This window comes from Acomys russatus, chromosome 17 (genome assembly GCF_903995435.1).
Source record: "Acomys russatus chromosome 17, mAcoRus1.1, whole genome shotgun sequence".
Lineage (NCBI taxonomy): Eukaryota > Metazoa > Chordata > Mammalia > Rodentia > Muridae > Acomys > Acomys russatus.
In genome coordinates, this window is record NC_067153.1 from 55,393,217 (window position 1) to 55,406,687 (window position 13,471).

At 44.8% G+C, this 13,471-nt stretch overlaps 1 protein-coding gene across 3 annotated transcripts in view; it reads right to left on the bottom strand.

Annotated features, from left to right (window-relative positions):
* The window catches only part of Yaf2 (YY1 associated factor 2), a 64,058-nt gene extending 50,799 nt beyond the window's left edge, over positions 1-13,259 (bottom strand). For 2 of the 3 annotated variants that reach the window (XM_051160238.1, XM_051160240.1), the window contains exon 1: positions 12,706-12,831. Coding sequence is in view for 1 of the 3 variants with exons in the window: in XM_051160237.1 (XP_051016194.1) it covers positions 12,706-12,831; positions 13,117-13,142 (152 nt within the window). In the remaining 2 variants the exon portion in view is untranslated. Of the gene's footprint in view, positions 1-12,705; positions 12,832-13,116 lie in introns of those variants that run through there. The other variant, XM_051160237.1, reaches the window with a different exon arrangement.
* Between the last annotated feature and the right edge of the window lie 212 nt (positions 13,260-13,471).

A 13,471-nucleotide genomic window follows, 5' to 3' on the forward strand; every position in this document is an offset into this window, starting at 1 on the left:
TACCTAGTAAAATGGGGAAAATAAAATGTACCGCGTGTAACTCAAAGTGAATGAAATTAAATAAATGTTCCTTAGAAAATAAGTGGAAACCAGGAAATACGAGAATCAGACACATAATAAAGGCCTCTACAGTTCAGTTACACATTTTCAGTTCCTATGTAAAATGCATACAGGCAGTGAGAATTTCAATTAACACTCTGCAATCATTAATAACCAACACATACTAAATTCACTACACTATGCCAGATACCACTTTTACACATCACCAAATGGCAAGGTGGAGATTTAGGCCAAAGTGTGACTCTTGAACCAATGGTTCCCTTGAGAAGAAAATGGTTTAAGAAGGTTCAGTGAAACAAAACAAAAAACCTTCCAAAACTCAGTTGTCACTTTTATCCTAGAATGCTTTCAAATTAGCAACTGGACCACTTCAGCACACACTGCTTACCGTCATACACTACACGGCAAGACGTTACACTTACTGTTCCGATCAAGATACTTACATGGCTACCAACGACAATACACTAGAAAATGTATTTACTCACATATTTTTAAATCCATTCATTGTAAAAGTAACTTTTATTCTCCTATTCAGTTGTTGTCTGGGAGGCTTACTGCCTCCTTCTGCTAACCTAGGCCTAGTGCTGGAAGCTTCCAGTCTCTGTACAATCTAACCTAGACCTAGAATGTTTCAGCCTCTGAGACTTACTGCTGAATAAGTTCACCCTTACTTGTTCTTTCTGAGCTCTGGGCTGGCTGGTTCAACTCAGCTGTTCTGGCTCAAATTCCTCTCCCAGCTGATTTATTTAATCTGGCTTCTCTCTTGACACGGAACTGCTCTGTTTGGCTTCAAACTAACTCAGCAATCTGCTCTAATCTTCTGGATTCTTCTCATTTTCTGGCTTATTCCATCTTTACCGGAGTTCTCTCTGTCTCTCTCTGTCTCTCTCTCTCTCTCTGCAACCCATCTCTCTATTACTGTCCTGGTAAAACTGCCTCCTCTCTCTGTAAACTGCCTCTTAAGTAGCTTCCCTTTCCTCTCTCTTCTCCTGACAGTTGGGTGTATCCTATTCTGTCAAATCTTCTGATTTTCTGCCACTCAATTAGACATCACTTTCAAATATGGTGCTCCCTTCTACAAACTAACTTTACCTTCATTTGGGATTAAAGGTACGTACCACCACGCCTGGACCTAAGCTTTTCTTTACCTGATACTTGCTCTATACCAGGCTGGCCTTGAACTAAGATCTGTTTGCTTCAGTCTCCTGGATTAAAGTCGTGTCTGTATTCCAGCCAGATCACAGAGATCTAGAAGCTCTTTGGATGTGATCTCTTGCTGGAGCAGCCATGTTCTGAATTAACATTCCTCTACAACTCATTCTCAGCCTCCCCTACCACACTCACAAGTAGGCGGGAGGGAAGAGGAGGCACTAAGGAAAGGAGGAAGGGAAGCAGGCAGATTATAAAAACACTGAAGCAATTTGTGAGAAATGATCGAATTAGGAACTACTTACTCTTTTCTGTTTATTTTTGTTTTGTTTTGAGACAGGGTCTCTCTGTGTAGCCTTGGCTGCAGAGAACTCTAAAATTCAAGCTCTCTGTATTTTGGCTTTTCCTAAGTTTACTAGAGACATGTAAACATTAAAAACAGTATGCATGCTACTACAAGCCTCAGAGACCTCTGAAGAGCTTGCGACCATTTTCACCTTGGCCAGACCTGGAGTGCTCCCCTTCGGGTTGAGAAGGCCTGCTACAACTTCTGTTAAATGGCAAGAATTCCCTATGTGAGCTAGCCATGGGAGCACAGGCCTTTAATCTCAGCACTTGGGAGGCAGAGGCAGACAGATCTCTGAGTTCAAGGCCATCCTGGTTTACAGGTCAACAGAGTGAGAGCCAGACCTACATAAAGAAACTCTGTCTCGAAAAACAGAAACAAACAAAAAGCACTATGAGTCAAGCAGACACAGCCGGAACAAGTGGTCTTGCTTCATCTAAAATCTGGCCCTGACTGGTCCAGACAATCCTCCCCCCTAGCTTCCCACGCGCTGCACCTGTGTCCTGCTCACTAGTGCCTATTTATAGGAAGAATGTTTTATGTCACAAGTTGCCAAGATGTACAGCTACATCTAGATAGGAGGAAAATTACAAGAAGAAATCCTTAAGATGTGTGGGAGGGAGCTTAAATTCTACCTCTGCTAGACAGAAGAGGTCCCAGACCTCCAGATACTTTAATCTCAAATTAACTAGCTATTGGCCTGACCTATCTCCTTCCCCCACCAACATATTAGACTAGAGCCTCAAGTCCAAAGACAGAATAGGAACAAGAAAGACCTCATTCTAGCACATTCCAAAAACTATCTCTTAGTTCTTTTTTGTTGTTGTTGTTATTTTGTCTTTTTTTTTTTTTTTTTTTTTTCCAGAGCTGAGGACCAGAGCTAGGCAAGCGCTCTACCACTGAGCTAAATCCCCAACCCCTGCCTCTTAGTTCTTTAGGACAATGCTACAAAAATCTAAATGTAGCTGAAAATCCTAAAGGGGCCTGCAAACAACAGTGATCTCAACTTATTAAGAAATTAAACACCAAAATCCTCCCACCGTCTGACAGTCTTCACTCTGCAGACTGCCTGAGCCCTCGTAGAGTATCAAGCAAACATAACTAGTCTGTCCCAGGAAGCGAGCGTGCATTCTGGAGGCTCCTGAAAGAGCCTTTCAACTCTTATTCTAGTCCTACAAGTTCCTAAAGCAGACAATATTATCAAATGTCTACAGAATCATTTAAAGCAGATGACTGTCGAGCACAGAACAGCTTATGTAACAATAAAAAGGATAAAAAGCTAAGAACCAAACACTACCGATGTCCTACAAATACTTGGTGAAAGGAATACTTTATTTAAAAATCAGAACGACATACTATTTCATTACAAGCTTTAAATGGAATAATTCAAGAGAAGTATGATTTTTAAACCAAAGGTTTCATTCAAGGATTTAGATGGAACCTTTGGTTTAAAATCCCTCAGTGACAGCCTGACAGGCCACGGCTAGCATCCCTCTAAGGGTAAAGGCACTCTAGCTAATCCTGAAGGAAAAGGAAGCTAGCAAAGTCTCACCCAGCAAGCTAGTTTTAGAAACTCTCCACCAAAGGAAGGAAGGAAAAGATCAAGCAGCAGTCAGACTACCTGGTTGCAGCTCTGACTCTGATACCAGGCCATGACTAGATGATCCTTCCTCCTTCCCAGCCCTAGGGTAAACTGAGGATTCTTTAGTACTGGCGTTAGAGATCCTTGTAAACCACCATGTGGGCGCCACTGAAAAGCATATATGGCCTGGTCTGTGTTGTGCTAGTTTCTAGGGGAAATGTGCACTTGTGAGCCTCTGAAAAGCTTTAATGAAGCTTTAAAAGGATAAAGGTTTATCTACCAGATAGATCTACCTTGTCTCAGGAGTGAGCATTTATCCTCAGAGTATCCTATGTACCCCACCCTTAGGGAGTATGAACTGATCTCCCAGGTTGGGACCTTTCAACACTGAGGTGTAGCTAATAAAGTAGTGGCAGTGCTGCCAGTTTAGAGCCTTTGTGGCAAGTAAAAGCTCAACTCCTGAGGCACTAGAGCTAGCCCCACCTCACCCCTGGCGGGTGGGAAATGGGAGGCATCAGTTGCTTCAGTAGCCAACCTGACACACCTGGGAGGAAGGATCCTCAATTAAGGAATTGCTCTATCATCCCGGCCTGTGGGCAAGTCTGAGTCGCATTTCTCAACTACTAACAGATAGTAGAGGGCCCAGCCCACTATGGGAGTGCCATCCCTGGGCATGAGTCGTGGGTTATATAAGCAGAGCTGGTCCGAGGGAGCCAAGCAGCAAGCAGCAGCCCTCCATGCTGCAGTTCCTACGTCCAGGTTCCCTCGGTGACACACTATGATATGTGAGACATAATCCCTTTCTTCCCAAGCTGCTTTTGGCTGGTTGGTTTTATCTCAGCAGGAGAAAAGCAGAGTAGGAAAAGGGTGAGAGTTGAGAATGCACGAGACACAGGCAGCTCATCCATGTCTGTGTTTGGTTACAAACAAGCAGTGCTCTATCCCAAACAACTGATGGAGCGCTCGGGGCGGCTGTGGACCTTGCTTTCTTCCTATCTTGAGTATTCTTAGCTGCTGAAGACCCACTGCACTTGCCTCGCTTCAATTGCATAAAGCTAACCTGAATGTTACACAGATTTAAGAAGCATCCTGAAAATATGTAAGAGCAGCTAAACACAGGAATGAGAAAATCAATTCACATTCATGTAAAGAGCATGGCAGGGACACGTGTGAAATTCTTCAGTTTATGGCCGGATCAGGTGCCAATAACAAACACCCAACAAGATGACTGAAAAAAATTCATGCAACTGCCTGTGGCTATAAATGTTAAAACAATGGTTAAAGAATCTGCATAATGGTACCTTGCATGGATAGAGGAAGAAAACACACACTTCAAGAAGCCATATGGCTACTGAATGAAAATTCCAATACAAGAGTGGGTTGCCTCTTCGAGAGCTGCTGGGGAAAATCACTGAGGCTCCAGAAACGAAGAAGGCTACTGTCAATGGCAAGACTATGGCTGAAGCCATCATGAACTCTGGATGCCGGGCATAGGCAGGATAGGCTGAGTTCAAAACACACTCCCTACCAGCTGGGACGACTCTTAGTACAGAGAGGCTACAAAGGCTGATGAAGAACTCTGCCAATGGTCTTACTCAGCAGGGTATCCTTCATGCTGAAACTGTCAGCACACCAACTGGTGGTGCACTAGTGCCATGACTGACGTGAGTCCACTCAACTACCTTCCTGCTCCTAATAAGTAGAAACTACTTATTAGTTTGGAGAAGAGGCTGGGGCTGAGGAGATTACTGCTGTCGAGTTTTTGGTTTTTTGTTTTCTAACTGGATATGATGCTGGGTGAATGGATGAATGTTGAGGAGCTCTGTTCTCCAGCGTGTCCATTTACCAAAACCCACCACGCCGCCTTCTATGTCTATACCCATGGAATACCACTGCTGTGGGTTTTGGCCAGAGAAACTTCATTCTGTAGGGTCAGTGACGACTGCAGAGACTCATAACCAGTCAAAGTGCTAAGGATAAGTGTAGCTCTCACTGAGGATAATAGCACAATGCTCCGCCCTGAATAATTTTACAACTGGGCTCAGGGATTATGTTGAAAGGGGACCACAAGAAAAAAGAAAGACCTAGAGAACAGAGGGGGATGTTAAGGAACTCTGAAGTCACGTGGCTGCACAAGACACTTCCTAACTGGAAGGAAAGCACAGGCATCTAAGAAGGTGCACGCGTCCCCCTTCTTCTCCACGAAAATACAGAAACAAGTGGTAGAAGGAAAACTCTTCTTGGGCGGTGCATGTTCCACTTGTAAGTAACCCAACTAAACTCACTGGCTCACCAAGCCAGTGCGTAGCAGAATTGTTCCTTGTCTGTCACTGCCTCCCGATCTGAGGCAAAGAGAAATAGTCTTGCCCAGGGACAACAGTAACCCTGAGCACCATGCCCTGCTGCTCCTCACTTACTCAGTGGCCACTCTTTAAAAAGCATACCAGGACCAGGATTATGTAGGTTTGTTAAAAAGATATGTGCATCATTTTGAGAAAAAGATCTAGAAATCTAGTATCTCATGAAAGAAATGGCACAGGTTTCCGAACTGTGACTACAGCACTGGAAGAAGGATGTGAGACACAACCCGTGGAAGACTGTATATGGAGCAACACTACATTGGAGTTAAAGCTGAGAAATGGTTTCTAGCTTAGGTAATAGAAAAGATTCATGCCACACACAAGGGTAGGAATACAGAAAAGTCAGATATGACCAGGCAAAAATTAATTTCAGAGACTTACTAAGAAAAAAAGAGTATTGATGGCATCAAAGAAGGAATATTTTAATTCAAAAACAAAAGCTGGCAACAAAGACCAAGAGAATGACACTGAAAGAAGACTGACATTAAGTCAACAGATCTTATTAAAAAAAAAAAAAAGGCATCATCAGTTATCAGACCAAGTAAGGACAAAGAAGCTGGACAGTGGTGGCACACGCCTTTAACCCCAGGGCTCAGGAGGCAGAGGCAGGTGGATCACTGTGAGTTTGAGGCCAGCCTGGTCTACAAAGCGATTCCGGGACAGTCAAGGCTACACAGAGAGACTCTGTCTCGAAAAACAAAAAACAAACAAACAAACAAACAAAAAAACAAGTAAGGACAAAGAGTATCTGCTCAGGTCAACCTACACTACACAGAGAACCCCAGGCCTGTAATACTGTAACAGGCCAGCAACTCACACAAGTTCCCTCTTCGTGCTCTTAAAAGCTATGTTTATGTGGTTTGTGAAATTTTACTTTTATTTTATGTATATGAGTACTTACATGCATGTAAGTGCATCATACATATGCAAAGCCCAAGGAGATCAGAAGAGGTCACCAGATTTCTCTGGGACTGGAGCTAGATCCTGGGAATTGAACCATGATCCTCTGGAAGGGCAGCCAGCACTCTTAACCTAAGCAATTTCTTCAGCCTCTGCTTATATTTTCTCACCTATGACAGGGCTCAGCGACAGGGCACATGCTTTACCATGTCCAGAAACCACACAAATGTATAATGCACATTTGTTAGCTCATTCTAAAACATGTCACATTTTAATTAAATGACATATTCCCTATAAGGGGGGAAACCTCTGTATTTTCTAAAATAAAGATAACTTTGTATACAGTACCTTTTTTTTTTTTTTTTGGCAAGCTTTCCACATCTGGTCAACCAAAGTGTATTCTGTCACACCTAGTTATGTATTTAACTTCCTGCACCATGTTATCTTGGTCCTAGAATATGAAATATACCTAGACTCCAATAGGTATATTAAAAAAGAAAAAGATTTTTCTTTTCTTTTTTAAAAGACAGTGTCTTAATTTGTAGCCCAGATTGACCCTAAGCTTGCAATGTGTCTGTGTCTACTTCCAAGGCTACAAGCACACGCCACCACACCCAGCCTCAACTGCTTTTTCACATAATTGTGGATATTCTTCTTTCCAAGTAGCTGTTTCTTAAAGTTCAGTTGCAATATAAAACCTAAAGCCACATCAGCTAAATTTTCAAGTTATTTCCTTAAAAGCCTTTCTGTTTAGTACTTTGATTATTCATGCATTAGCTCTTTAACACCACACACTGCATTGATTATAAGGAAATTATAGCTCACTAAATAATACAGAGCTCCCACATGTGGAGACATTTCATGAAAATATCAGAAATTACATTCACTGATATCATCACCAACCTTACCAGAAAGAAAAAGGGTGCACACAAAAATAAGTATTCAGAAGCACCAAAGCTCACTATTGTGATTATGGGTTTTAAAAATATACAGTTTTCACTTGATTTATATCACTGATAAAAATGCCATCAATTTTTCTCCAGAAATGACAGACTCAACTGCACTTACTTTCCGAAAGTATCTGTAAATGGTTCTCCAGGTAGCCTTTCAAGTGGAGGCTGCTTCCTGAGAATGAAGATAGCAAGAAGCAGCCAAGTGTCTTCGCTTCGTCTTCAGCAGAGTGCTCTGCCTGCACTTCCTGCTGTGGTGACTACTAAGAGCAAAGAGGCAACAAAAGTAGCCTCCTATCCTGCTTCACCAAAGGCACTCTGAGGTGACACGAGGGGGGGGATGGGCTTTCACTAGCTGGTGGGAAAGGGTACACTGAAAGTAATGGCATGTGGTGCCTCTGCTGTGACTCACACTAAACGGAGACTTTTCCTTGCCACTGCCGGTGCACTGTTCACATGGTTAACAGTGAAAAGTGAAAACAACTTGGGTGTCACAGGTTCACTATTACAAAAGTGCTCAGCGCTCCGGGGCTCCTCCTTTGACACTTTGAAAATCATGACTAGATACTATCCAAACACTTGTCCCCTTTCACAATGTTCCTGTAGACAATGAACTTGTATGAGTTCTTTAACCATTGATAAGCAGAGGGTAAACCCTTGAGAGCAAGTCCCTAAATAACAAGTACAAATAGTCCTCAGGTGGCGGAAGGTCTGGAACCCTACTGCAAAAGAAAACCCAATCCGATGGCCCTTGTTTGGCTTCTCTTACTTCTATACCAAGTGTCTAGAAGAGTTGGTGCCAAACCGCAACTAACAGAAAGCCACTGTGACAGATAACAGGTAAGCTGTAAAGACTTTCACCAAGTCACAGTTGGTAGCTTTATGGTTTCTTCAAAATGTAGACTTCACAATTTATTCCTACTTCATAAAAGCTGAAATAACTTTTACCATTTATCACATCCTAACCATAACTCTGTGTTAGCTATAAACTGTACGCACATTTTAGGTTACTGTCATCTCTTCAGCTCACACTAAACACATAACCCACCTCAAATGAAGAACTTACTTTTACTGATTTATTTATTTTATGTGTATGAGTAGTTTGCCTGCATCTTTGTCTATACACCACGAAGAGGCCATCAGAGCCCCTAGGATTGGAGTTACAAACAACTGTGAGCTGCCACATGAAAGCTGGGGACAATCCAGGTCCTCTGGAAGCGCACCTGGTACTCTTAACCAACGACCCTCACTTATAAAACTGTATATAGTCCATAGTGTTCCTCATCAACAACAACAAAAAATACCAAATGCCAGGCAGTGGTGGTACATGCCTTTAATCCCAGCACCTGGGAGGCAGAGACAGGTGATCTCTATAAAATCAAGGCCAACCTGGTCTACGTAGTGTGTTCCAGGACAGCCAAGGCTACACAGAGAAACCCTGTCTCAAAAAAACAAACAAACAAACAAAAAACAAAACACTACCAAAAGCAAAGAAACAAAATTTCCTCACGATAGTGAGTACCTAAGTCAGGTTTTGTACAACCAGACACTAAAGAAATGATGCTGATGCTGAAATGGCTCGTGTGAGACACGAACCTGTTACCAGACTCTTGCCTACCATAGAAACCAGTACTTTACTACCGACAGCTTTTCTATATACCCCCAAGCTATGACACAAAGAGAAACCTACCCTAAAAAGCTACATTACCTGTTATGCTTGAATGCTAAGGACTAGGATGACTTACCAGCTATCAGTCAGACTACAGTTCGAATCCAAAGCAAACAGCGTGATCACCCTTATATCTACCTGCTAATTAACTTATGCAAGACAGTAATTTTTGATTCCCTCATAAACACGTTCATCTTAATTCAATCATCCAGCAATTAATACCTTCACAGGCAATGCTAAACACTTCCCTTTCTACAAAAGTGAACAGTTCATTTCCTAAAGTCTTTGCATGCCTTTATTTATTATATTATTATTATATATTATATTTGCTGACTTTAAAACAAAAGCCAGCTATACAGGAGACTGGGCAGGCCCTCTAACAACGTTACAATAGTGCCTATTCTGGTTTTGTTAGGTTGTTATCATTGTTTTGGCTTGGATGGATTAGAGGGGGAATGATTTTGGGGTTTTTTGGTTTTATTTGGTTTGTTTTTTATGTGTGTTTGTTTGGGGTTTTGTTTGGCTGTGTATGGGATATTTTTGTTTTGTTTTTACAATACTCCTAGCACTCAGGAGACTAAGGCAAGAGGAATTCTGTATGTTCAAGGTTAGCCTGAACTCCAGGGCAATGCTGCCTCAAAGGACATAAAAGCACAATATAGAAACTTAAGATCTTTGAACTATCTTCTTGTTTACAGTCTAGGATTTTTAAAGGATTAATCAAATTAAAACTAAAGGCATCAAATACAAAATGAAATGCATGATATAAGTGGCATAAATTTATAGGATGTAATTTTTTAACTAAGGAATTGAAGCTATGCCCAATGACAAACATGGTCTGAATATAACCCCATTATCTGAAGGACAAAACCAACCAAAGATGCAGCCAAAGAAAGTAACCATCCGTTCCAGTATAAAGCATCTGAATCAGATGTTTTTAAACTGTGTGTGTGTGTGTGTGTGTCTAAGTATGTATCCTATTCCAGTCAAATCTTTCAAGAAACATTATGAACACATCTTCTATAGAGACTTAAGAAAGAAAAAGTTTCAGACTTCTAGAATGACATAGGCTTGGCCTCACATTTGACAACTAAGACAGATTCAGTTCAGAGGTCGTTCTGACCCAAGGGATCCCAATGCTGGCTGTGGTCGCACAAACAAGTCATTAGCAAGGTGCATCCCTCCGCCCTGCAGCTCTGCTCCCGGCCTTGGTTCTTGCAGCCTTATTCTTTAAATTACTCTAACTGCTAATAAACATGTCAACTGGGCGAATAATTTCTCTCAGCCACTGAACTTTTGCTTTCCACCTGTGTTCCACAGTCTTCTCATCCTATTTCCCGTCATGCCTACAAGAAAATATTCTGTACATAACCAGTATCTACTTATTACCAATGCTCTACTGTTCTATCCAAATGTAGATTTCATGTTCAACTTCAGAAAAAGCAAAGAAAAGGTAACAGGTAACAGAGAAATCAGAGCTCCTATCGCTAACTTAGGGCCAAAGTCAAGAGAAAAGAGACAGTTCAGGGGAGGAAGGAGACGCTGAGAGGGTCGCAGTGCAGACACTTACTTACTTTTAGGAACAGAGTCCCTTAGACTGCTGCTGAGCTGCCCAGAGCCTCTTCAGGCTCAATCCAAATGACAATGCTTCTGAGTCCTCCTCAAGCCATGTTTCCACCACCAAAAATTGGACCTACAAGAGCCCAGGGGCCTCCAGGTGGGCCCCAAGCCTCTTTTAAAGCAGGCCCACTCCCCTGCGTTCTGCAGTCCTCCTCCTCGCAGAGGCCACGCGGTCAGCCTGCCACTCCTCTCCCGAGTGTCACCACCTGCTCTACTTCTCAGGGCTCCTCTAACCCCAAGACTGGCTGTGGAGCAGGACACCAGCTTCCCCCCATCCTTGCTGTCCCTGCAAACAAACAGGCTCTTCTAATCCCAGTGTTTCTCTAGTAGAAAGAAAAAACAGAGGAAAGACAAAACAAAACAAAGTAGCAATATAGAGGCAGAGATCAGGATTGTAGTAATTGTCTCTACTTCAAAGGCCTGCCTCAAAAAAAAAAAAAAAAAAATCAAACAATACATATCGCTTCTTTACAAATATACACGTACACACACACACACACACACACACACACACACATGCACGCACTATACACTAAGCCACCTCCATCCTTATGCAGACATAGGCACTCTGCTTTTCAAAACACTTAAAACATGAGTCCAAAAATAGCAAGTGGTTTCTCTTTTTAGAATCTTTCCTTGAATTTAGAAGGTATTTAAAAACTTGCTTTTTAATAGACATCAAGAAATGCTGAGCCGGGTGTGGTTCGGGAGGCAAAGGCAAGTGGATCTCTGTAGTTCGAGGCCAGCCTGGTCTACAAAATGAGTCCAGGACAGCCAAGGGTACACAGAGAAACCCTGTGGGGGGGGGGGGGAATGTTGAAAATATTGTACTTAATGTAAATAAGAATTCACAGTAAAAGCCTATTGAGACTTACAAGTATGTCGAAAGCAACCAGTACTATAGAAACATTACAATTCTGACATGTCTCTACACTTAAATTTTTAATAAAACTCTACAAATTGCATTTGAAAAGCAGGAGACTGTGCCAGGCGTAGTGGCGCACACCTTCAATCCCAGCACTTGGGAGGCAGAGGCAGACAGACCACTGTCAGTTCAAGGCCAGCCTGGTCTACAAAGCAAGTCCAGAACAGCCAAGATAACACAGAGAAACTCTGTATCGAAAAAACAAAAAACAAAAACAAAAAAAAGCAGGAAACCTCATTTTTAGAAATAACTTGGACTATTAAGAATATGTCAAAATTATATAGGCCATCTTTTTCAAGCAACAAGAGACTTCCCAGTGCTCTTACTGTGGTAATGTATATTTTAAATAGGCTTCATTTTATCAAAATAAATACCTTATCTAAATATTGCTACCAATAACAGGACACTAAGACATGAACTCAAAGGCTGCCTTCCTGCAAAGGAACTATGACCAAGTAGAGACAGATCAAGAAGGCCACAGACTTTGAATTTCCTAGATTTAATTCTTTTAAATGTTTTTTAAGACAATTATAATACTATATGCCTACCATACCACAAGTTTGGGGCTGGAAACAGGCAAAGATCGCGTAATCTCGTTTGTGTAACGACATTCAGATGATCGAGTTTAAAAAAAGAAAAAACGGTGTTCCTGGGCTCGCCCCCCAACTAACTATCTAATTGTAAAATATCACAGAAACGGAACAAAAACCAAGACGCAAAACCCTGGCCTGACCCTTCCGGACATGCATTACTAAGAAAGTTTAATCTATTACGATCCTACAACCAGACAGCTCCCCCGCCCCCCGGAGGGAGGGATGACATCGCGGCCTCTCTTCCATCCCACCCCCCACCCCTCCCCGCACACTAACACAACAATGCGGCCAACGTCTCGGTGCCTGGCCGGGGAGAGGGCACTGCACCGGCCACGCACAGAACGGCAGCAGCCAGCGACCCCCTTGAACAATTAATCCATCCTCCGCAGCGGCCGCCGCCACCGCCGCCCCCTCGCCGCAAGCCCCGGGCCGAGCGGGGTCGCATCGTCCCGCGACCGCCGCCGGGCTGGCCGCCCCGCCGTCCCGCGTTGCGCGGGGGAGGAACCGGGGACCTCCGGCCGCGGGCGGGCGGGAGGGCGCGCGGGACTCACCGGGTGGAGGTGCCCTTCCGCACATCGCACATCATGCACTTGAAGGCCTCGGCGCTGTTCCGGAAGGTGCAGACGCTGCAGTCCCAGTAGCCCTCATCCGAGGCGGGCTTCGGCTGCCGCTTCGGCCTGCAGGACACAACCGGACACGACGCAGCGCGGGGTCAGCGGCAGGGCCGCGCCCGGCCCCGTGCCCCGCCCCGCCCGGCCCGCGACCCCCGCCCCCCGCGCCGGGCGCCGCGCGGGGGAGGGGAGCGCGGCCGCTGACCCCGGGCCGCCATCGCGGCCCATTGTGGGCAGCCGCGCGCGGCGCCGCACCCGCGTCCCCGGTCCACACGCGCACACACACACACACACACACACACACGCACACACACACACACCCCGTGCCGCCCCCGCCGGCGGGCGCCGTACCTGGTGGGGCTCTTCTTGTCGCCCATGCTCGCTGCCGAGGCCCGCGAGGCCGCGGCCGGTGGTGTCAGCGCCGAGGTGAGTGGCCGGCGGAAGCGCGGAGGCGAGGGGGGCGGGGAAGGCCGCGCCGCGAGCTGCAGCCGCCACCGCCGCCGCCGCCGCCGCCACCGCTACGGCCGCCGGATCCCACGCAGCCTCCAGCTGTCGGGGGAAACTCCTGCCCGCGCGCACGTGACCCGCGCCCGCCAACCAGAGGCCGCGCCGGAGACTTCAAACGCGGGGAGCGCGGCCCAGCAGCACCCGTGGCGAGTTCGCGGCGCCGCCTCCTTCCCTCCCTGCCCGCCCGCCCGCCTGTCGC